Source organism: Coccomyxa subellipsoidea, assembly GCF_000258705.1.
Source record: "Coccomyxa subellipsoidea C-169, whole genome shotgun sequence".
NCBI classification, from domain to species: Eukaryota; Viridiplantae; Chlorophyta; class Trebouxiophyceae; family Coccomyxaceae; genus Coccomyxa; species Coccomyxa subellipsoidea.
Genome location: NW_005178038.1, coordinates 1,563,734 through 1,587,162, shown reverse-complemented (window position 1 = coordinate 1,587,162; position 23,429 = coordinate 1,563,734). Strand labels below are relative to the sequence as shown.

At 56.9% G+C, this 23,429-nt stretch overlaps 2 protein-coding genes across 2 annotated transcripts; one reads left to right on the top strand and one right to left on the bottom strand.

Annotated features, from left to right (window-relative positions):
* Positions 1–9: 9 nt before the first annotated feature.
* COCSUDRAFT_83663 (hypothetical protein) lies at positions 10–9,422 on the top strand (the record flags this gene model as incomplete). The annotated part of the gene is made up of 23 exons (XM_005649457.1): positions 10–30; positions 985–1,135; positions 1,345–1,567; positions 1,686–1,869; positions 2,168–2,500; positions 2,752–3,006; positions 3,238–3,399; positions 3,690–3,867; positions 4,004–4,183; positions 4,292–4,383; positions 4,499–4,639; positions 4,928–5,158; positions 5,299–5,418; positions 5,500–5,646; positions 5,798–5,908; positions 6,207–6,287; positions 6,397–6,572; positions 6,830–6,944; positions 7,372–7,611; positions 7,909–8,029; positions 8,117–8,233; positions 8,676–8,966; positions 9,190–9,422. The coding sequence occupies 23 exons, from the start codon at positions 10–12 to the stop codon at positions 9,420–9,422; spliced, it is 3,903 nt and encodes a 1,300-aa protein (XP_005649514.1).
* Positions 9,423–9,459: 37 nt separating this feature from the next.
* On the bottom strand, positions 9,460–23,272 carry COCSUDRAFT_65482 (RNA helicase, activating signal cointegrator 1; the record flags this gene model as incomplete). Its single annotated transcript, XM_005649181.1, has 36 exons — positions 9,460–9,815; positions 9,999–10,191; positions 10,466–10,665; positions 10,826–11,020; positions 11,282–11,466; positions 11,674–11,938; positions 12,324–12,543; positions 12,809–12,987; positions 13,231–13,383; positions 13,578–13,804; positions 13,944–14,088; positions 14,236–14,454; positions 14,645–14,842; positions 15,116–15,307; positions 15,586–15,795; positions 16,087–16,296; positions 16,533–16,718; positions 16,983–17,234; positions 17,375–17,512; positions 17,690–17,877; positions 18,006–18,198; positions 18,469–18,630; positions 18,783–18,908; positions 19,048–19,260; positions 19,432–19,656; positions 19,805–19,939; positions 20,090–20,329; positions 20,456–20,598; positions 20,751–20,892; positions 21,055–21,210; positions 21,361–21,573; positions 21,887–22,108; positions 22,248–22,424; positions 22,531–22,588; positions 22,734–22,897; positions 23,192–23,272. The coding sequence occupies 36 exons, from the start codon at positions 23,270–23,272 to the stop codon at positions 9,738–9,740; spliced, it is 6,483 nt and encodes a 2,160-aa protein (XP_005649238.1). The 3' UTR covers positions 9,460–9,737.
* Between the last annotated feature and the right edge of the window lie 157 nt (positions 23,273–23,429).

Sequence of the window (23,429 nt, the reverse complement as noted above, 5' to 3'; positions counted from 1 at the left end):
GCAAAAGCAATGTTCTTCTTTGATGCCAAAGTCTGTGTACAGAACTATGTCATTCCTTCGATAAAAAAGAAACCTCAAATACGTTACCTGATCCTGTGACTGGCATGCACCCTTGAGCGTCTCACAGCTTGTGCATTTCTGTTATGGACAAGACCATGTGTTCCCGAAAGAACTGTTTTCTGTTGAGAAACAACCTTCATAATGTCTAATTCAACAAGAAGGTGTTGAAATTTGTTTAACAATTGTGATCATCCGCTGATCTAGGAGAAACCAGGAGGATCGTGCTGACTTTGACTTATGCGACGATAAGGGCAAATCTTTTCGCGACCCCTGCAGGCTCGAGCTCGTGGACCGCGATCCGGAAGTTCAAAGGGAAGTTTCACAGCTAGGAATTCTTCTTAGAAAAAGTTGGAAGGATATTGGCGGACTACCAGAAACTTTTCTGACTGGCTTCCTCTACTAATCTACCTTGTTGAAGATGACTAGGTCGCAGGAAGCTCTAGAGATTTTGCAGCGCCTGGGACTTTCTGAAAACGTTGAGGATGTTGAAGGGGGTGGACAGTCCAGAAATCCATTGGAAGATGCAATTACAACTACCGACTTTCAAGTGATTTCCAGCCTGGATTCTCAAGAAGATGCTGGAGCTGGCTTTTGGGAGAGCCTGTTGGATGCTCACATCAATGTCAGCAGAGTTGGCAGGTGGGTCACATGTCCCTAGAATACACTTCAAGCTCCTCTGATGGCTCTTTAAAAATCCGCTCCCCTTGGATGTTTGAAGAAGACGACTCCTCCATGTGTCGCAGGAACCTTGTTGCTGGAATGCAGCTTCCTTCCCAGGAGGTTGCTTGGAATTCAGCAGCCGCTCTATCCCACTTAGTGACAATACAAGGCTGCCCGGTAAGTTCCTTTCAGGCTTGAAGCATTTTTATCGTGGACCTGCAGTGCAATCTCGAAAGGAAATCTGGACTGGTGTCTGCACTGCAGGTCATGAGCCTTATTGACAGCGTGGCGATGACACAGCTGCTGAGGCTCGTTAGAGAATGCAACGTGATGAGCAGCCAGAAGGGGGCTGAGGTGACAGACATGAACACAGAAGGCTCAAGGGACATGGATCACACAGCACAGCAGCAGCTCAGTGCAGTCATCCTGGGAAACCTGTCCAAGCTGCTGCACTCGCACGGCTTCTCTGGGCAGACTGAGATCTTAAATGCCCTGATAGACGTCCTCGGAGAGGTCGCACGCTCGACCTACGCATCAGGCAGGCTTCCTGTCGCCTATTCCACCCAAAATGTGCAATGCAAATTAATGATTAAGTATGACAAAGCCATCCCACTCTGTGCGCAGGCAGGGTGGCAGCTGCCGCTTACGCAGTTTTGCTAGAGCTGCTGCAGCCCATTCATGGCATCGTCCGGGAGACAGCTGCAGCGGTGCTGCGCCACCTCATGCCTGGCCTGCTGGGCCTCTCTGAGCCGGGGGCAGCGCCCTCAGATGACGGCAGCACCCCACCGCAGCGCAGTGCAGCAGCCGTCCGCTCGGAGATCATTGCTTTTGCCAAGAGCGCCGTCAGGTGTGGTCATCGCTCATTATGCTGGCGAGCCATCACCAGCATGTGCCGGACAATCTGCCCCTTTTTTGCATGGCAGCCCTCTTGGCTGTAGAGTGATCATTTGCTGTGATTCTCGCAGCGCAAACCTGGAATGCAGAGAGGCGGTGGCTGCGCTGGCGCGTTATGTGGTGCTCAAGGCACCAGACAAGGCGGACTTCCGCTCCCTGGCAGTGGACTGTGCCATGCAGCTGACAGCCGAACTGCCCATGACAGACCGCACCAACTTTGTTGTCTTTGCTGCTCGCCTGTCACGCACAGCCAAGGTGCGCATCAACTCTCTGTATTATCCACATTAAGTGCCGCATTCACCGATGCTAAGAGGCATCTTTATTAATATGTGCATGTGCAGGTTGTCCACCGGATGCTTGCGGTGGAGCTAGCACCAGCGCTGATAAGGAGCTTTCCTGATCCATACAACCCTGCCAATGCCATTCTGCCGCTGCCACGCTCTGACGGCTCTGCAGTACGTGCCTAGACAGAACCTTGAACATCCATTGCCTGTGTGTGAGCTTTTCCAGGTCCCAAAGAGCCCCGGTGTGAGCGTTTTCACATGCACTGCAGGGGACTCCTTCGCGCAATTCACATCTGGGGTCGCCATCTGCGTTAGAGGCTGCGACGCCTGCCGGCTCGCATGCAGTCTCAGGCACTTCCTCAGGGCAGAGCACCGACGCCAGGAGCCTCGTGGACACGGCGGCCACAGTGGCGCCAAATCTGGGGGAGGATGCCAGCCCGGCACCGTGCGGCACCATCTGCCTAGCCCTGCTGCTGCAGCGCTGCTCCGACAAGTCCGCCGCAGTGCGAGGCAAGGCGCTCGCCAATCTGGCGGCCGCCGTCCGCGACATGCTGGCCGCGCAGCAGGGCGCCGACAGCGCCCACATGCTGCACTGCCGCCAGGTGGGTCAAATTCCAGAATTAAATCCCCCTACTAGCCACCAAAGCCACCAAGCTCTGCACCGCCTTCACTACAATGTGCATGCATGTGTGTAGACATAGTGGAATGAAGATGACTTTCTTGCACCAGCAGATGCGGGCAGCACCAATAGGCATGGGGGTGCTTCAAGCTGTCCACCAAGCCGTAAATGCGTCAGCGCCTTGAACAAGTGTTTAGGGATGCATGTTGTTTTACTTGAAGTTTTCGTGGACAGGCGCTGGTGCTGGCGAGCTCGGTGCGCATGCAGCACCCGCTGAGCAACACGCCGGCCATAATCACGCCGCCGGCTGTGACGCCCGCCGCGGCCGACGAGCCGGGCGCGACTCCAATGGCCGACACGCCGCAGCCGCCCAACAGCGTCTCCGCCTCCGGCGCCCCCTTCGTCCAGAAGAAGCGCGCCGGCCTGCACCGCACCCTCCTGGAACACGCCTACCACGGCGCCGCCGCACAGGCCGCCCAGCTGGACCTGGTACTGCCCCTTTGTGACCTGTCTTCCTGTCCTGCAGGCTGATGGCCAAGCTTAAGTTCCTTGATCTTGCTCCAGGCTCTGGGATCCCTGTCAGCTTACTTCTGCATGCAGCTATGTATAATTTCCCTCTCTACAAAGTGAATCGAGTGACGAGTGAAGGCATGTAGCGTGATACACGCTGGGTCCGCAAAAGGCTCGGGCAGTCGGGATGACAAGAGTGTGCTGGTGCAGGATGTCAAGGCGCTGACGGCGCTGGCGCGGAAGCGGTGCAGCGATGACAAGGCGGGCGTGCGCAAGGCGGCCGCGCATCTGCTGGAGGGGCTGCTGCTCCTGCGCGCCAGCGGCGCCGGCGGAGCCGCCGTCGTGCTTCCCTCTCCGGCCGACATCGCCGTTGTGCAAGCCGCCGCCGCCGATTCCCTGGCAAGCTCTCCCCACTCCCCTTCAGCACATACTGCAAGTCTATCCACCACAAGTAGCTGCCTCTCATAATGTGTATTCACCATTCTCATCTCCATCTGTCTGCATGTTAATGGCCTTGGCTCCTCACATCAAGTTTGGCTTGGCCGGGAGTGACTCCTCACAGACTTGCGCGCAGCAGAATTTCTCGTGTATGTGAAGGCAGCTGGCCCTGTTGTGTAAGCCAGTAGGGGCAGAGGAGAGCCTGAGAAGGTGATGTGGTGCAGGTGAGTGTGCGCAAAGCGGCGCTGGGGGTGTGCTCGGGGCTGCTGCGGGCGCTGCCGCATGAAGCTTCCCTTGCGGCCCTGTGGGTGACGGCTGCGCTGCCCCTGGTGCGCGACGTGGAGGCGTCCCTCCAGGAACAGCTCCTCGACAGCTTCCATGACTTTGTCATCGTCCCTGCAGGTGCGCGCAGCACCTTCCGCACCACTCTCTGTCGTAAAAAATTCCACACCGTTCAGGACCTTTGCCACCAGCCCTACAATCTGCAGAAGGAGGTACAGGAACAAAAGTAAATTTACGCGTCTGCATGGTGGTGCAGTGGCGATGAGCAAGGATGCAGGGGCAGTAGAACGGCTGGCGCCAGTGCTGGCAGCGCTGTCAGAGGACTCGGGCGCCGCCGCAGTGTGCCTCGGCCGAGCATGTGCGCAGCTCAAGGTCAAGAAGCGCCTCAAGGCCGACAAGGTCGCCGCCGCCATGCAGCACATCATCTCCACAGAAGGTCTGACTCTCTCTTGACCTATACAAAAGGCTTGTGCCTTTGAACCTCAAAAAGTAAATTTTGAAAAGCCCGAGGTCAATGCTGAGCGTTTGGGCATGGGTTGCACAGGAATGGCGCCGGAGGCAGTCAGTGGCGCCTGGCAATTGCTGGCTGAGGTGTCAGCGCAGGACCCCAGCGCGCCGTCCTGGGAGTTCCTGCAGGTGCTGCCTTCACACAATGACTGAAAGAAAGCTCTCAACTTGTTCACACGTCACCAGAGTGTGGTGCCACGTTGTTAAGGCGTGATGCACAGATCAAACGTGTGGCCGTTCGCAGGACGCATGGGAGCGGGTCAAGGGGAGGACCGCAGCCGACGGCTGTGATGGCGACGGGGCGCTGCTGCTGCGAGTGGTCGCCCACGCCGCCGGCCGCTTCCCGCCCGCGCAGGCCGCCGCCCTCGTCCGCGACCTCCTCAAGGTTTGCCTGCAATAAAGTTTGTCAGGGCTCCAACTTTCCTCCACGTGTCGAGCGAGCTCCTCTCATGCAGGAGAGTGGGGCAGTACCAATATCAATCTAAGCCCATGGTTGATTGAGCCTTGCTGGGATCTATGACTCCAACAAGTTTTGTACGCATTGTGGCAGGAGAAAGTTTCCACCTGCAGAATGTATGCAGATCCACGTCGCCTCTTGGCTAGAACAGCATACTATAATAATGACAATAATGGTAGTGGGGCGCCAGCTGAGCTCTTGGTGTGCCTCTTGCAGGCTGTGCAGGCGTTCACACTGACGCCGGGGCTGACGGCAGCGCACGTGCTGGCGCTGGCGCAGCTGAGTGCGGCGGGCGCGGCCAAATCCAGTGACGGCTGGACGGCGGGCGTGCTGGCGGCATGCGAGCGCCACCTGGGCGCCTTCGTGGACGCTTTCTCCAGGGGCGATGCCTCCGGCGCGGCCGCCGCCGGCCGGCAGACTACCACCGCCATCTTTACTGCTGGAGAGGTGCGCGGCTATTTCTTGCCACTCATGAGATGCAGTGTGCCTTCCAATTGCTTGGGTATATCTGGACTTTGCAGAGCATTTATGGGACCGAGCATGCCTGGATGTCAAGGGGAAGTACTCAGCTCTGGTGTGTGTTTCAGGTGGTGCTGCTGAGGCAGGCCAAGCCCTCAGGGCGGCTGGTGGTGCTGGTGCAAGCCCTGACAGCGCCCAAGCTGGCCAGCAATGATGCTGCGCACTCCTCCGTGCCCGCCCCAATCCAGGTGCCTCCACACTGCTTTCATCTGCGGCTATTTTGTTCCGTAAAATGGCAAGCAAGTCACACCCACTGCCCTGTGCCCGAGGTATCCCAGGGTTTTGAGGCAGCAGTCACGGCTGTGCAGGCGCACGCGTGGGTGGCGCTGGGCAAGCTGTGCCTGACAGAGGAGGCCACCGCCAAGAAGTGCCTGCCGCTGTTCGTCCAGGAGCTCGGCCGCGCCTCCAACCCAGCGGTCTGCCTACCCTCCTCGGACGCTGCCGTGCCCTATAACCATCTTCTGTGCCTGCTTCTAGCGTGCATGCATGGCTTCATGCACTTCAAGAGGGTGAAGGTGAGGACATCCAAGGGAAATCATTGAAACATGTGCGTGTGGTGGAGTGCAGGTGCGCAACAACATAATGGTGGCGCTGACGGACCTGACTGTGCAGTACACGGCGCTGGTGGATGCGCATGTGCCGCGCCTGGCCGCATGCCTGGCCGACCCCCACGAGCTCGTGCGCCGCCAAACCCTCGCCCTCCTCGCCTCCCTCCTCTCCAGGGTGAATACTCGACACCTCCATGCCCCCTGTGGAGTCAAACAACGGCCCTTCCGTAACGGTCCTTGTGATTGACGATAGCCAACTCCCGGTTTCCCTTATGAGATCTTCTGCTGTGCTGTGCTTACGATAGGCACAGCGCATCCCTGGCATGGTCACTTGGCTGCTGCTAGTGTAGTTTACATTGTGATCTTTCTATAGCAGTCAGCTCTGAGTGCAGGACTATGTGAAGTGGCGAGGCCACCTGTTCCACCAGTTCCTGAGGGCGCTCGTGGACGACAGCGCGCGCGTTAGGAGCCTCGCCGAGTACCTGCTGACCGACACCCTCTCATCCAAGGTCAGCTAACATTTACCTACCAGCCACGCCTGCTACCCTGCTCAAATTTGCCTGCCAACCACATAATCAAAGCCAGCATCGCTGACAGCATGCATATGGGTGTGCGCAGGCGCCGCTGCTGGCGTACAACCACTTTGTGGAGGCGCTGTTTGTGCTGAACGAGTGCCGCGCCGGGCTGCATGCGCCAGAGGAGCCCCTGTCGCAGGCCGTCGGCGGCGCGGACGCCCGGAGCGCATTCAGCCTCGCCGGGCAGTCTGGCCGCGCCAAACGTGACACCATCTACCGGTGTGTTCAATGACAAGCATCCTGCTTCATCCCACTCCGACAAGCGTGACTCGGGCAAAGGGGCACTAGGGGTGATAAAAAGCATCTACAAATATGGCATGGGCAGAATTACCATCACCAGCACCCAAGTAAGACGGCTTAAATCCAATATGAGGGCAGAAAGGACATCACCTGCACCCAAGTAGAACAGCTTATATCCAGTAGGAGGCCTTTGCAGAGCTGGCACATTGACACATGCATGGGGGGTGGGTGCGCAGGGCGCTGCTGCGGCGGATGGCTCCGGAGCACAAGTTTGCGAGCGCGGCGCGGCTGTGCAGCGAGGTGCTGAGCGGGTTTGCTGAGGGAACGCTGCCGCTGGACGGCGCTGCCGAGGTGCTGCGAGACGCACTCCACATCCTCGCCTCCAAAGACATCAAGGCGCGCCCTCACGGCCGCTCACCCACCCCCTCTCAGGGCACTCTACGACTAGAGTCAAAATTGATGCACTGTCCCCTGCGTCTCAGATCCATTACAGAGCCCTGTCCCGCTGCAGCGTTTGCCTCCCAGCCCCTGTTCAAGCTTCTCTGGTTCATCAGTTGGCCTCAAGACACCTGTGACATGTTCCACACGTACATGGCGAGTGGCAGACGTAATCCCCGCACACAGTTCAAGCAAGCAATGCTGACGCTCCCCGTCACCAAATATGTCATCATTATTAATCTTGAGATTCCACCCCTTTCCTCAATATGCGTCTCGGGCACGGGCCATGCAGCATGCCTCAATAGGTAAGATACAAGGTCATGACGCTGCCGCTGCGCAGGTCGCGAGCGCGCGCGGTGGCGCCGCGGCGGCCGATGAGGAGGAGGCCGGGGCGAGTGCGAAGGCGGTGGAGGGTGCGGCGAAGGGGCGGCTGGTGAGCGCGATGATGAAGAAGTACCTGGCGGAGGGCATGGTGCCCGTGCTGCTGGAGCTCAAGCGCTGCCTGGAGGCCGCGCGCCACCCGCTGCTGGGAGACCTCCTGGCCGCCTTCAGAGCGCTCCTGCGCGACCACAAGAGCGAGGTGCGCCTCCTGACCCTTACACATTTCTGGCCGGTTCAATGCTCGAGATGACGCCAGATGGACTAGGCTTTTTGCCGACTTTTGTTGAGAGCACGACCAAGACCCCAAAATACACAAAGGGAGGATCTTGCAGTATTTCCTGCCTTATTTGCTTTTACTATTACTGTTTCTTGTGATGTCCTGCAGCACTGTGAGGGTTCGATGTTGCAAGAGCATCTGCATGTCAGTGCCCTGGGTGTGCTGTTGCCAACATGAATGATGTGGTGGTGATTCGTGGCTGGCTTGGCAACTGTGCAGATCCAGGACATCCTGGCGGGGGACAAGCAGCTGGCGCAGGAGATCCTGTACGACCTCAAGCATGACGCGCCACCTGCCAGCCAGCCTGCAGGCGCGACCTCTCACCCTCCTGTCAGCATCTGTGAATCCATCTATCTGCAGGAACTGAAGGCTCAATATCTCTGCAAACTGTCGGCTGAGGCATGAGGTTAAATTATGATGCTTGCAGGGGCTGCTGTCGAGGGCCCGAGAGAGCGGGTGGCGGAAGTTGCGCAGCGGCCGGTGCGTCAGCCGAGGGGCGCCTCGCGACTGGCGCAGCATTCCTTCGGCAGCCCTGCATCACCAGGTGCGGTCCAATTGCTCAGCTCACTTCTTGATACCCTCTTGACAGGATCATCACCTCCTGCATACCCCACGAAGTTTGACAGCTTCAAAGACGAGGGTATTAGCTATGAAGGTGGAGGGAGACTTAGCTGCTGTGCTGGGCAGGCGGTCTTCCTGCGGGCGTGCATGCGGGCACTCCAGTGGCAGCGGAGGTGCTGAGGAGCGCTGCCAGCCCGGCGGCTGCTCCCGGCACCGGCTCGGCCGGGCGGCCAGGCCTCATGCATCCGCACACCACTCCGGGACCTTGCAGGACGCCTGCATCGGCCCACACACCCCTGCAGCTTCGTGCTGACAGGCAGCCGGTGCAACACTGTCCCTGAAAATTGCCCTTCTAAAAGCAGACACTTTGCTGCACAACTTAATGACTTCTGCTTGCAATTGGACGTAGCCACACATGATTGCAGTGCTGAACGGTGCCGGCATGTGGGTGCAGGCTGTATCGAGCACGCCGGCTTCAGCTGGGGTGGGCCTGAAGGGCACGCCGGCCTCCGGTGTGCCCTACAGTGCCGCCGACTTCAAGACGCCGGGCACAAAAGCAGGAATGGATAGCACCCACAGCCCGTCGGCTGCTGCAGGCAAGCCCAGCATGTCCGTGCCACGAGTGCGCACCGGCACAAAGGCTCGCCCCTCGCGCTTGGGACCCGGCAACCCGGCGACGCCTGTCGTCCAGCAGGTGCATCAGTCCTGCCTCACCAGTCCTCAACCTTATCCATGGAAGTCTATTGTGCTCATGACAAGTCTCCATTAAGCTGTGCATGCTTGCAGCATTGTTATGAAATGTCTAAAGATTGATGGAGTTTTAGAGAGATTTATCCCTGCACCGCGTGCTCAAATGGGGAGAGAGTGGTGTGCAGGATGGCTTGACAGCTGTTGTAGCTGATGAGGAAGGCGAGAACTGGGATGCGAATCGGCCGGCAGACATCACGCTGCCCAGCCCGGCACGTGTGGACAAGGTGCCCAAGCGCTGGAACATAGCGGAGGACACTTGGAAGGGCGGGGACAGCGCCAAGAAGGCAACGCCTGCAGCCAAGCGCGGCAGCGGCAGGAGTGCACATGCTGCAGACATGCAAGTCTTGATTGAGGGTGCGGCAGCGGCAGCTCTGAATGAGGAGACACGGCCGCAGAGAAAGAGGAAGAATGCTGCGTGCTGAGTCAAGAGTACTGGCTTGGAATATATCTGGAACTTGTTCACATGACATACATTTCAGACGGTATCACAACCACAACCAGCATTCAGCATGTCAAAAGAAAAGGATGCTGGGTCCATACTCCTGTTGTCTCAGTCGTTCATTTTCTGTTAGGTGCACAAATTGTTCAGGCAGCATCATCCTGACTGCCTTGTCGTCGAATTACTCTGAGTCTGCCGTAGAGAGAACTGGAAACAGAGACCAGTAAAAATACTTGCATGACTGTAATCCAACACTAATATACAGCGAGCAGGATGGCTTTGAACATGGATCCATTGCCTAATCTTGCTCCATGGCATCTTCCTCCTCGCCCTCATCCCCCTCTGCCTCTGTGACCTCCAAATCAAACTCATACTCCTGCAACACCAATGCATGACCTCAACGCTTGCTGTAATATCTTTCTGCACACCTGCAAGACTGCAGCTTCAAACAGCACAACAAGCTGGACACTCCTTCACAAGGTCTGGCCACAGTCATTAGAGTGAGGTTCTGTGGGGGCAGTTCAGTTTGCGCTCGCTGGTGCAAGAAGCGAAGCCCCACCTGGTCGCAGCCGAGGTAGGAGTCGCACATGAAGTAGAGGATGAGGTGGTGGTTGCCCACTGCGGAGGGCGCCACAAAGTCGAGTTTGATGCGCGCCTTGCGCTGCAGGGCCACGCGCTTGATGGCCAGCAGCGTGTTGGCCTTGGAGTCGCCCACCACCAGCCACCAGTTCTCGTCCTTGCGCCCCGGGAACCTGCGCATTCGTGCACACACCCGCTCAGCTCACCTCCGACCTGTCACTCTTCATCCTCAACCATATGTATGTTCAGGTAACGGCCATAATGTCAGTTGTCCTATGACCACCTCCATTTGCCGCATGAGCACAAGCCAGCATCTGCCGGCCGCGCAAGATGCGATGGTTTCATACATCAAGAGCTGACCCCAAGACAGGGACAATGCATGTCAGGCACAATCAGTGACCGGCGCTGTTGGCACAGCATAAGGGGCAGGAGGAGGACAATGCACACCGGGGGGCGTCGACGGGGCGGAGGTCTCCTTCGAGTTCGCGCTCGAGCTCGGCAACGAGGGTGACCTGGTCGCCGGCGGCCGCTGCGTTGCCGGAGGGTAGCGCGTAGGTGAGCTGGATGTCCGGGTAGCGCTTGCAAACGCGCGACACGTCCTCCAGCTGCCCCTGACTCATCTGCAGAAGCTCCTGCCGCGCATCGTCCTGCGCAGCCGCCATGTGGCAAGTCAGTTCTTCTGTCAATTCCAGTAGGGCTCATCAAGTTCCTGCAGTCTTCGAGCACAAGGTTGCCAGCCAACAGTCAGATAGCAAGTCATTTCGCAAATATTCAATTGCCAGAAACAGAAGAGAGCAGGGGTCTGACCTCCATCTCGTGCAGGTCGAAGATGGACTCGACGCCGGCGGCGGCGCACTTGGCGGCCAGCTCCTTGGTGAAGTGGGGGAGCTGCATGAGGACGCTGTCGCGCTCCCACAGCGCCTGGCTCACCATCTGGCTCATCTCCATCGCAGCCAGCGCCGGATTCAGCCACCCGCTGCTGCTGATCACATCCACCGTTGCCTGCGCCATCCGCACCAACATCTCTTATCCCCGCCCCATCCGTTGTTGAACAGAGCAATTCAAGTTTGACGACTCGCCTCACTTTTAAAGCTTAGTGGTCACTGGTCACTGATGCCTGGCACTATATCAATGACCCAGAGGTTATGTCAAAGATTTGCTATCTCAGCCTGATCAACAGCAGCGCCTGATAAGCAATGGGGTATGACGTGCACGATGAAGTGTATCCACGGACGGCAAGAGAAAAGGAAGTTGGAAGCGTGCCTGGAGGAGGCGGACGGCCTGCTGCACGACGGAGCGCTGGTCGGCGGCGAGGTCTCCGGCCAGGGGCGTGCGCGAGAAGTGGGCCTGCAGCAGCGCGTTGGCTTTCGTGTGCGGGCTCGTCCACTTGGGCGCCTCCACCGACAGCGGCGCATGCAGCAGCAGCTTCCGAACCGAGTCCTCATCGCCTGCGCAAAAAAAAACCTCCATTCAGCGCCACGCGTGAGACTACAAATACGAGGTATTTGGTGAGACCTACAGCGCAGTACCTCCTTGAAGACTGGGAGACCCATGCAAATCCTTAAGAGGGTACCTTGGTGCAAAGAAAATAGCTGCCATCAAAGCTTGCTTTGGGAACAACGCATGATTGCAGAGGGTGAAAACACAAGGATCACCTGGGCGCATGGGGAGGGCGTCGAACTCGCTGGCGGAGGCGAGGATCTCAAGGAGGCCCTTGGTCTTGGTCTTGGCAGTGAGGGAGGAGGAGAGGAGCTCGATGGTGGTGTAGGCGATGTAGTAGTAGGCGGCGATCATGCCCAGGTTGAGGGGCTCCAGGTCCATGTCATCCTCGATTGCAATCACCTTGCTGCCCTCCAGGTCCGCCAGCACACCCTCCACCAGATCCGACAGGTGGTCGCTCAGGTGCCGGTGACTCACCCCCTGCACACATTCGCGCGGACCGCAGATTTAGCGCTTGTCCAAAAACGCATGCACACGGCTACATGCCTCCAAGCAAGTCTCTGTTTGCCACTGCCGCAGGCAAGTTTCTCACTCTCCCAGCGCATAAAGCACTTGAGATACTGTATCAGCCAAGCTTACTCCCACACAGATCCAAGAAAACTCCTATTTGCCACCGCCGAAGGAGACGATCCCCGACTCTTGCAGTGGTACAAGCAAAATGTGGGAACATCAGAGGCACTAATGGACCCACATGAGATCCTTGCAAGAACACACACTACAGCATGAGTAAGACAAAAGTCAGCAAGGATCCGTCAGGGATACATTTGAGCTGGCATAAGATGACAGAGACCAACAAGGGAGGCACCTGGAGGTTGTAGTAGTTGGGGTTTTGGGCGAGGCGGCGGTAGAAGAAGGTCCAGGTGAGGTAGTCGACGGCGTCCTGCTTGGTGGTGATGGTGCGCGTTACCACCTCCGCCGCCATGTGGTCCGCCAGCGCGTGGTCCAGGTGGCTCTCCACGGGGAATGCCTCGTACAGGAACTTCTTGTAGTACTCCTTGCGCGGCGCGTGGCACATCAGCACGCACCTGCCGCAAGACAGAATTCAACAATGTCAGGTCGAGACTATGACTCCTTCTCGGACACACCCACCAATGGGCTCGGATGCCACTCCCCGCATGACAATTCACTGCACTGCATGGATTGCACCATGCTCTGGAACTCCAGATGATATCAGCCTCCACAAAGCACCGAGCACAACCCATGCAGAACGGTGAATTTTTCAAGCGGCAAGTTTCCGTGCCAAAGCAGATGGAGCACGTGCGTGGCAGCATGGGAGAGGCCAGCGCGCACCGGCCGGACTGGTCGAGGTCTGGGCGGGAGGCGCGGCCCATCATCTGGAGGAGGTCGGTGACGGGGTAGTCCTGGCCGCCCGTGGCGCCGCTGCTGTCATAGTACTGCGTGCCCAGGATCACCACCAGCGCCGCCGCCGCCGTCATGCCCCAGCACATTGGCGCCGTCGCCACCATCACCTGCGCCAAACTAAGAACGTCAGTCCATAAACCAATGCACAGTATACACCAGTACCACGGTGCAACTGGTGACTGTCAGGACCGCCAACATGAGGTGCATTGACCGCCCCCAATCTTCAGAATTACTTGGGCGGATTGCCTTGTTTGAGGCAAGTCAAAGGTTGCGCTATCAAGCAATGGCTTGCTGGGCTCTGTGCGAGAGATGCAGTGGCTGAGGAGGCGTAAAGAAGAGGTGCAGCGGACCTGGATGGCGCCGGTGTTGAAGAGGAGGTTGACAACCTCCTGCTCGGCGGCCGGCTGCGTCTCGTGCAGGAAGGCCACGCCGTACTCCAGCGCGTGCCTCAGCGCTCGGTCGCCCACCTTGGCCAGGTACGGCGCCAGGTCCTCCTCGCTCAGCTGCACAGCACAAACGGATTGTTTCAGGTCCCCAATCTGAGTTTCTTGAAGCTAAGAGACTCTGCAAATGCATGATCTATTCTAAAGACAATGTGGCGCGGGCCATACACAGCTGCACTCAGGAGAGCTCGACAGCGAGGACACTTCAGCCATCCCTCAGGATTGTGCTCAAGATGACAGAAGCAAGGACGCGCCTGCAAGAACTTCTTGGGCTGCCCGTCGGCTGCGGCGTAGGTGAGCAAGTCGAGGGCGGTGAGGCGGGCCTGGCGGCGGGTGGGCACGAACAGGATGGTGGGCTTGCCCTCGCGTGCCTGCGCCGACACGGCCGTGTAGGCCGGCCGCGCCATGGCCTGCATGCGCGCCTCCAGGCTGGCGATGTCGAACGACTGGATCACAATCTCCAGCGGCACCGGCCGCACACCTGCGCCAGATTGCACATGTGAGACGACCACACAAAACGCTCCAGCTGCTTGTTCAGTGTGTTCTGCTTGCAAGGGTTTCTTACTGAAAGAAAAGGTATCACTAAAGGAGGGTGCGAGCAAAGGCGAGATGAGACTGACCTGGGGGGAAGTTAAAGAGGCCGTGGCTGGTGGCGCCTATCCACTCGCCCAGGTCCTTGGCGTTGGCCAGGGAGGTGCTGAGGCCCACAATGCGGATGGGCGACTCCAGCTGGCTGCTTATGTACCGCATCCTCGACGTTATCACCTGCGCACACCCCCAAATTGCTCCACGTCAAAACTCTGCTCACAGCGTGCACCTGCAACTATTTCAACAATACCCAGGCCTGCACACCTAGCCTCAAGCCACGCATCAAAGCCTGCAGAAGTCAGGGGTGATCTCTTAGGCGCGCACCTCGATGGCAGGCCCGTTGCGGCCGCCGATGAGGTGGAGCTCGTCGACGATGAAGAGGGCGACGTTCTGGACGTTCTTGCGCTGCTTCCAGCGGCGGCTGAGCATGTCCCACTTCTCCGGCGTGGAGATGATGATGTTGCCCTTCTCCAGCGCCTTGGTGTCCGCCGCCGTCTCCCCTATCAGCTCCACCACGTTCAGGCCCAGCCCCTCCGGCCCAAACTGCACCAAAAGGCACAATGCTTATGTCAGAATTGGGGTGAAACGCATTACAATACATAAGACACGTTTGTGCAATGATCTCCCACGTGATGATCAGAACAAGAGTGGTCAAATATGGCTGCATGCATCAGGAAAATGGAAGAGCCTGCCTGGCAGCTTGAGTGATATATTCTATGGAGTGCGGACTCACCTTGGTGGTCCAGTCAGCCAGGCGCTCGCGGGCGAGGGCGGGAAGGGGCGCGATGTAGACGCAGCGGGCGACGCCCTTGTCCTGGGAGGCCCTCTGAATCATGCGCAACACCGCAAATTCTGCGCACGCCGTCTTGCCCGACCCCGTGGGCGCCGCCACCAGGCAATTGTCATCCGTGTTGTACAGCGCGGTGAACACCTGCATGCGCGGAAGTCATAGATATTCAGCTTTGCACGCTCAAAGCAAGGTGCTTAATGCCTGGCAATACAAGACAACAAATAGGTAACTCTCAATTTTGGGAGCTCAAGGGCTCCCACAATATCCAGAGTGTAGTCTTTGACTAGCTCATGTAAAAATGCACAGGCATTGCCCATAGTACTGGCATGAACATTCTGTTTTTGTCTGGGGCCCTATGATACTTCATCCCATAGAAGGGACTCGAGAGCTTCAAGTATGTCACAAGATGCCCACCTGGGTCTGGATGGGGTTGAAGGTCTTGAAGTTGGTGTAGAGGGCCTCGAACTGGGGATTGCGCAGGGCGCTGACGGGCAGCGGCTGCAGGTCCAGCAGCTCGGTGGGCGGCGGGTACTTCTCCGGCAGGATCAGGTGCCGGAATGACACCGGCAGCACCGCCTCGCAGTTCAGCCACTTGTCCGACACCACCTGCGCAGACACAACACTCCCACCCTCAGCCCTCTGCTGGCACCTCACCAGTGTACCATGCTTTGACAAGCTTCGGCATGCAAACGGTATGCTCCATTAAGAACCTCACGGCAAGAGGAGCAAGAGCTAGCGGCTTGAAGAAAGACAACACTCGCCTCTGCAGACCCCTAAGCACATGCTTCGACATGCATTTTTAATGGTTGACATGAAAACTTCGCACCAGGCACAGCAGGCAATATACTGCAGCCATGGAATGTCAGAGCTAGGTGAGAGCGGACCTTGACGAAGTACTGGGGCGGCAGGGGTTCGGCGATGGGGACGGTGAAGGTGACGGTGTGCTCGTCCTCGGCGTAGGGCTTCTTGAGCAGGAAGTACTGGTGGTGCAGGATGGCCTCGCTGTCGCTGTCCTCCACGATGATCCAGAACGCCTCCACAAAGCCGTGCACCTTCTCGTCCCACTGGAAGTCCGGCGTGATTGTCAGGTCCATCTGCACCGCGCATGCAAACCCCTCAGGGTACATTTAGACAAGCAGACCAGGGCATGAAGCCAGGCATAAGATGCGTCTATTCTGCCAGATGATGTATGTTCATTACGGACACCCATGAGGGTGAAATTGTATCTACTTGGCAGGGCAAGGGACCATAATTGTCAAATTGCGTGCCGATCTGAGTTATTTTCCTTGTGAATCACTAAAATAGCAACAGCAAATAAAGGGATGCAGCAGAGCCGCTGATGGCAAAACACAGCATGCAGGGAGGAAGTGGCGTGCCTTGAGCACGGAGCGGGTGATGGGCTGGACGTGGGCGGCCAGCTCGAGGCGGGGGAACTGGTGCACGAAGCGGTGCACGAGCTTCCCCATCTTGGGCAGGCGGATGAGCTCGCCCAGCTCCTGCGCGCTCAGGTCGTAGTAGCGCTCCCACGCCAGCTCCTTCTTCTCTATGCGGGTCAGCACCTCTATCGGGATCCCCTTAAACTGCCGCAGCGGCGTCTGCATCACCACACTCGCAGCCGTCAGAAACAATCCTCCAACGTCTTTTCTCACACTGAATATGCCTGAGTCAGGGTTGCCTTTTGCACATATCTGCTGTGCATCCTGCTATATGTAGCTAAGTAGAGGTGATCTGTTAACTAAATGCCAAAATTCTACCAAAGGTTTGGATGAGCCTGACAACGTTTGATGCATGAAAGCAGAGGAAGGCCTGACAGGGGAGTAGGGCGGCGCACCTGGCTGCCCCACATGCGGCGGGAGACCATCTTGCAGAGGCCCAGGGCCTTCTCGGTGAGGTTGGCCCAGCCGCGCTTGAGGCAGATCTCGAAGAGGCAACGCATCAGGCGGCCCGCGCTGTCGCGGATGTACTGCATGTCGCTGCCCAGCGACAGGCCCTCCAGCTTCAGACGCGATATGTACGCCTGCACCACAACAGACCAGGTACATGCTGAGACTCAATACCCCATAGGAGAGAAGGATCATGTATACATTCATGCAAGACCTAGCACATGATAAGGATCAACATCTCCATGCTTCAAGAATTTGCTGGATGTAGCCTACAGTCTCAGTTGCATCAATGCTAGCAGAACAAAGCCTACTTGGCTGCTCCACACCGCAAGAATGAATAGTACAGACACACAGGGTGTTGTGGTATTGTAGAAGGTTTTCAGTGATCAATAGCGCACCTGCAGGAGGACATTGATCTTGGCGGCGGGCTCGTCCATAGCTTCCTTGACGGGGATGGGGACGCGCTCCAGCAGCTTGACCAGCTCCAGCTTCTCCTCCTCGCGCACCACCAGGAAGCGGAACTCGTCGCTCATCGCAAACAGCCGCAGCAGCTCGATGTCGCCCATCGTCTGCTTCAGGTGCTCGTTGTAGGTCGCCAGCGAGTGGTACTTCACATAGTAGTGGCTCGCTATGCGGCCCAGGTCCGTCGCCTGCCCACACAACACCAGTCAGTAACCATTCCTAAAGGGCTCTGCTCCTATATGATGTACTGACCTAAGAGGTAGCCTCTGGCAACAGGGGGTAAGGGCAGGCAACACCTGCAGAACAAAGAGGTGAATTCAGGGAGCACCTGGAAGTTGCCGCTGCGGCGGTCGTACTTGACGAGGTTGTTCTTGTCCAGGACGACGGCGGCCGAGTGGGCCAGGTCGAGGCGGCGCTCCAGCAGGCGCGGGTCAGAGTCCAGCTGATCCCTCGGCACTCCATACAGCTGCACACATGCACATGCACCGTTTGTACTTGTGCATGTACATGTCACATGTATTGTGACACACATGCCGTGAATCATTTCACTGTATAACAATTTCAACATGCAGGAGCTCAGGATGCAGAGCAGCAACAAAGAAGAATACTGCAGCCAAGAGTCCTGTAAGAGTTGGAGGCGCACCACAGGGTCGCAAAGCATGCGGACGTAGAGGTAGGTGTAGCCCAGCCACTGCGCGGCATCCTGCAGGTTCTGGACGGTACCCAGCACGATCTCAGCGTTCAGGTTGTCGGCGATGGTGGCCACGTACTGGCTCTCGATGGGCAGCTGCGCGTTGAAGAGCGACAGGTAGAACTGCAGCTCGCTGTGCCCTGCAACGCACACAAAAGACCAACAATGTCACTGCGCCTGTCCTGCCTGCATGCACGAGAGCCACATGGCATGCAAGACAGAAAAGCGAAGCATGTAATTTGCCATGGGCACTTGATGCGGGGCCCACCTGTGATAATAATGCCCTCGCCAAAGGAGTCGTACTGCGGCCGGCCGGCACGGCCGAACATCTGCATGACGTCCAGCGGCGACAGCTCGCCCCAGGCGCCCTTCTCGGGGTTGTACACCTGCGTACCCTTGATGATGACCGTGTGCGCCGGCAGGTTCACTCCCCACGCCAGTGTCGCAGTTGACACCAACACCTGTCAAGACAGCCAATGCACATTGGTCACCTCTCATGCATCCTCATATGTTAGCTTGTGAAAAAAACAGAAAGAAGCATTTTCTGGTGGCAAGTGATGTGCTGCAATCCGATTGATCTAATTGCAAATGTATATTCTTGCCTTCCCCTTTTTTCCACCCAAACTATGTAGTGAACAAAAAATGATAAAGAATTCAAATCCTTACTTCTTTGAGCAAGTCGAGGGACCCTGCAGGTGGTGGAGCGGGGGCAAGTGAGAGGGAAAGTGCACCTGGACGTGGCCGTCAGAGAAGAGGTCCTCAACGAGGGTGCGGTCGGCGCGCGCCATGCCGGCGTGGTGGATGGCAAAGCCATAGGGCAGCAGGTCGCGCAGATCCGTGTTCTTGCACGACTCCGCCTCCGTCTGCAGGATCTCCCGGCTGGCCGACCCCTCCTGCTCATCCACAACATTGCTGATATCAGGATCACTTCCACTGTGTTGTCACCAGACATCTCTTTGCAACCTACAGTAACAAGCATGATCAGAGGCGCCTTCGGCATGTGCATGCATGCATGGCTGGGAGGTGAAGGGTGGCGCCGGCCCACCCGCATAAACTGGGCGAGCTTGTCCTCGCGCAGGGCCTCCTCCTTGAGGAAGCGCGCCGTCTTGGCCGTCTCCTTCCGGCTGTGCACAAAGATGAGCACCTGGTGCTTGCCCGCCGAGTCCAGCACCTGCGCCGCGCCACAACACCAAATGAGAAAACCATCATCGGAACATTCACACCCAACAGAAATCACTTCGTCAACTAAACCTTCCAACTCAAGACTTGCAATGAGTTTTCTGGAGAGGTGAATGCACGAATGTGCCCACCTTGTTGTAGCAGATCTCATTCATGAGCTGGAAGCGCTGGAGCGGCTTCTTAATGTTAATGCCGATGTACTGCTGGGCAAGCGGGCAGGGCCTGTAGGAGGTGTCAAAGTAGAACAGGCCCACGTCCGGCTTCACGCGCAGGAAGGAGGCCACATCCTGGTAGTTGGGCAGCGTGGCACTCAGCCCCACCAAGCGCGTCATCTCCTGAGTCGCCTGCAAGCACGCATTGAACACATTAGGTGTTTAAATGTGTGCACCTTGCACACAAATCTGCAGGCCTGCAAGCCAGCAAAACTCTGCATGCAACAAACATCCATGTTGACATGCACTTGAAAGCAGCAAGTGCAACTCTGTCATGAAATTCTTCACATGCTCCTTGCTCACCTCGATCTGGCGCACAGTGCGGGCCACGATGGACTCCAGCACCGGCCCTCTGCCATCGTGCAGCAGGTGAATCTCATCGATGATGAGCAGGCGCACAAGCTGGGTGTACGTGCGCTCGCCGCTCTTGCGCGTGATAATATCCCACTTCTCGGGGGTGGTCACAATGATCTGGGTTGCATCAATCTCGCCCTTGGTCAGATTCATGTCTCCAGTCAGCTCCTTCACCTGCCACAAGACATCACACAACCTCTTTCATACACAGGCAAACCTCCTCATAGCCAGAATGCATGCATTTATCAACTACACAGCTTCCTTCAAAGTCTTCCCTAAGCAAAAAGTAAGTGACGAACGAGAGGATCACAAGGTGCAGCACCTGGATGCCAAACTTCTCCAGGCGCTTGCTGAAGTTGCCGACCATCTCGGCCACCAGCGCCTTCATGGGAGCCACGTAGACAATCTTGAAAGCGTTGGTGTCAATGGTGCCGTCGCTCCTCATGTGCAGGCCCATCTGTGCCACAGTGTACATTCTCTACAGTCACACACCCCTTGCCCTTCTTCCAAATATGAAGAGAATTTCTGAAATGCGTCAGCAGGACACAGGTACATTTGCCCTAAGAAATACATAAGAAGTACAGAATGCAAGAGAAAAGGAGCTCACCTCGTGCAAGATGGTGAGCATGGCCACGTTGGTCTTGCCGGCGCCGGTGGGAGCACACATGAGGATGTTCTCGCTGGTGTACAGCGCGGTGTTGCACACCCTGCTCTGGATGCGGTTCAGGCTCTTCATGCCGGCAAAGGCGGGGTGCATCCACTCTTTCAGCTCGCTGATCGCTATCAGCCGCTCGTCCTTCTCAAACGGCTTGGCCTTCAGGGCTGGCACGTGCACCTCCTCATACCCCTGCACAGAAAGAGGTCGATCGCAATTTGCAGACCCATGCAATCTCGCGCAATACACTCCTCACGAATACTGGAGCTTCTCTGGCTTTTCAGCATGACAGTATCAAAGCTGTGCGCAAGAACTCACCTTGAAGGCGGTGCGATGTGAGCCCTTCGGCAGGTCGCACTTCTTGTTCGACATGAAGTGGCCCTCCTGGACGAAGGCGAGCGAGTCAAAGTCCACCGTCGTCCTGCCAGCCGCCGCTGCACCGCTGCCATCCGCTCCAGTGCCTGTGCCAACAACTCTACCTTAGCCACTCCTCTCACGCCACGTACTTCAAGGCATGCACCATGCCCTGACAATCAAGTGGCATGCAAAATGGACTTTACTGTGTCTGAGCTGAGCAGCAAACACCGGATTTGAGCAGAGTGGCTGGGCTCACCGTCTGCGACGCCCTGCCGCAGCTTGCGTGCCTCGTCCCTGATCTTGCGCTCCAGCTCATCCTGGCGCTCGCGCGCACTGGCACGCGTGGCGTTCAGGGCATCCAAGATCACCGCCGTCTCCGGGCTGCCCGCCATCTCCGTCTGTGCGCAGACAGAGACCACGTGAGCATTCTCAGCTCAGGGACAATCACAGAAAGCCAATAGCTACCTGCTAGAAGCACACTGTCAATATTTCTGCATTGTGATATTCATCGCGTTGTAATTGTGAGCGCAACCGGTGGTGGCGGGGGATTGGAAAATTACCTCTATCCGTTTCTTCTCATCCTCGGCCTGTGCGCGCTGCAGCCGCGTGCACCAGACAATCTTGAGCCGATTCTTCAGCAGCTCCTTGATGAGGTCGAACTTGTCAAAGTCCAGCTGCTGCACGAGCTGTGTCTCCACGTCCCGATCATCACCGCTCTGCAACACCAGAGACACCCTCCATCAGCTCTTGCCAGCCGCTCAGCATGCACGTAAGTACATGCTTGGTGGAATGGACCATTCGAAACCACAGCAACATTGCATACAGCAGAATATAGACACCATGCCACCAAGATGAAGTAGCCACACCTGCAGAGTGACGAGGACCTCCTCTGCCAGCTTCTGACTCGCATCGGCGTCAATGTCTGTGAACGCCTGAGCTATCCGCCGCTGCAGCCAGTAGGCGTCAATCTCCTGTGGGTGCAGCCCCTCTTCCCTCTCATCCTCCCCGGCATCCACATCCCTCCCAGTCTTCACCTCATCCACCCTCCCAGGCTCATCGTCACCCTCGTCCTCCTCATCCTGCGGCAATGCACCAATCATACCAATCATATAATCATGCATGTGTTCGAGAGACACAATCTGCGCCCTTAACAATGACAGACATCGTTCAAGAAGCCCTGAGGAAGCAGATCGGCCTGCTCAGTACTCATAAGCATGTGGCATTGCAACAATTTGCGCTTCATGGATAGCCTATGATCACAGCAGCTCAAAGGAACTTTGCCGACTGATAAACACTTCTGGCATAGATCATTTCAGAGAATGGCTAGCACCGCCAGATCCAACATGCAACATCCAACATGCCACCACAGAGCGCCACAGGAAAGCCACGCACCACAAGCTCGTCCACGTCGTCATCATCCTCATCATCATCATCTCCCTCAAACTCCACGGCCACGCCGATGTCGTTGTCCAGGATGTCCCCCGCGCCGGCATCATCCGCACCCGCATCCACAGAGTAATCCGTCATCATCTTGCCCAGCGCCACCACGTCCGCAAACTTGCCGCTGTCCACCTCGCCCAGGAGCGCGTTGATCTCCTTGTGCTTGTCCGGGTCCTGCCAGCACACATCCCTCTCAGCAGCTTATGTGAAGCTTGACGCCGTCATGAAGCATCAGGCAGCGATACGCAGCGTGCGATATCTCACTAGTTTGCAGAATGTGATAAAGCTACATGCGGTCTTCATGCTGACTGACCTTCATGTGGTCGTTCTTCAGGACAGCCAGGATTTCCTCCGCAGCTCCTCTGAGGACATCTGCCGGCTGGTCCCCAAACTGGCTGCGCACCAAATCCAGCAGGGTCTCGTAGGCGGCACGAGTCTCCTTTGTGGCTGGCCGATATGACCCCGCCGCATCCAGATCAAGCACTGTGGTCTGCAGGTTGCAGAGCCCTCTCAGCAGATGGCTTACAAGTCTGGGACATCACATGCATGCTTCGACATGGACTAGAAGACAAGGTGGAGACATCTGTGCAGCATACCTTCCGCCGTTTCGAAGCCTCTATGTCTGGGTCCTGCCCTGCCAGAATAGCATCGCGCCTGCGGGTCGCATCCAACACATATCAAGACCACATGTTAAGATCGGACAGTGCTCGATGCTGCTGGCTGTAATCTGGTCCTAGACAGAGCAGTAGGCAAGTTTTGACAAGTTATGCACTTCATTGAGAGCAGCACGAGGGCGCACTTTTTCTTCTGTTTGGCCTTCTTCTCACTGAGGCCCTCGGGCTTGTTGAACTGCACGCGATCGCCCATCTTGCCTGGCATCCGCCCCCAGAGCGTCTCTGGCTCCCCACTGGGCTCCGCAGCTTCCCGAGTCCTGGTCTCGGCTGTGAGCACGAGGTTGGAATTCTGCAAGGAAAAGGAAGCAATTACATCACAGTGCAAAAGAAGAAAAGCACAACATGGCCGTAAAAAATGGACAAACAATATTGAAATGAAGCTCTTAATAGCCTTGTTCGAAAGCCTGAGCAAAATGATGGCAAGTACTATCTCAGATCACTGCAACAAAGCAGGGTTTGTGCTCTCAGGTACAGGAACTTTAGGCACCACCTGTCTACACCAATATCAAGTCGTAGGAATATTTCAAGCATCAATACAGTGACTCCATCAATGTTAAGCAAAGAGAGGGAGAAAGCGGCTTACTGCACGATAATCATATTGGCGTGAGCGTGCATACGCTTCTGCACCACTCCCAGGAGCTTGGCGTGCGCTCTTATCAGCCATTGTGCTTCAAGCGTCCAGTCCCAAGCTAAAACGTCTCATCTAGTTTATCACCACCTGAAGAAGATGGCAGAAGATGTCTGCTTGCAAAGTTTTTCCTCAGTGATATTTCAAGAGCACATTCTCTGGTTCATGGCGTCGCTCATATTCTTCAAAAATT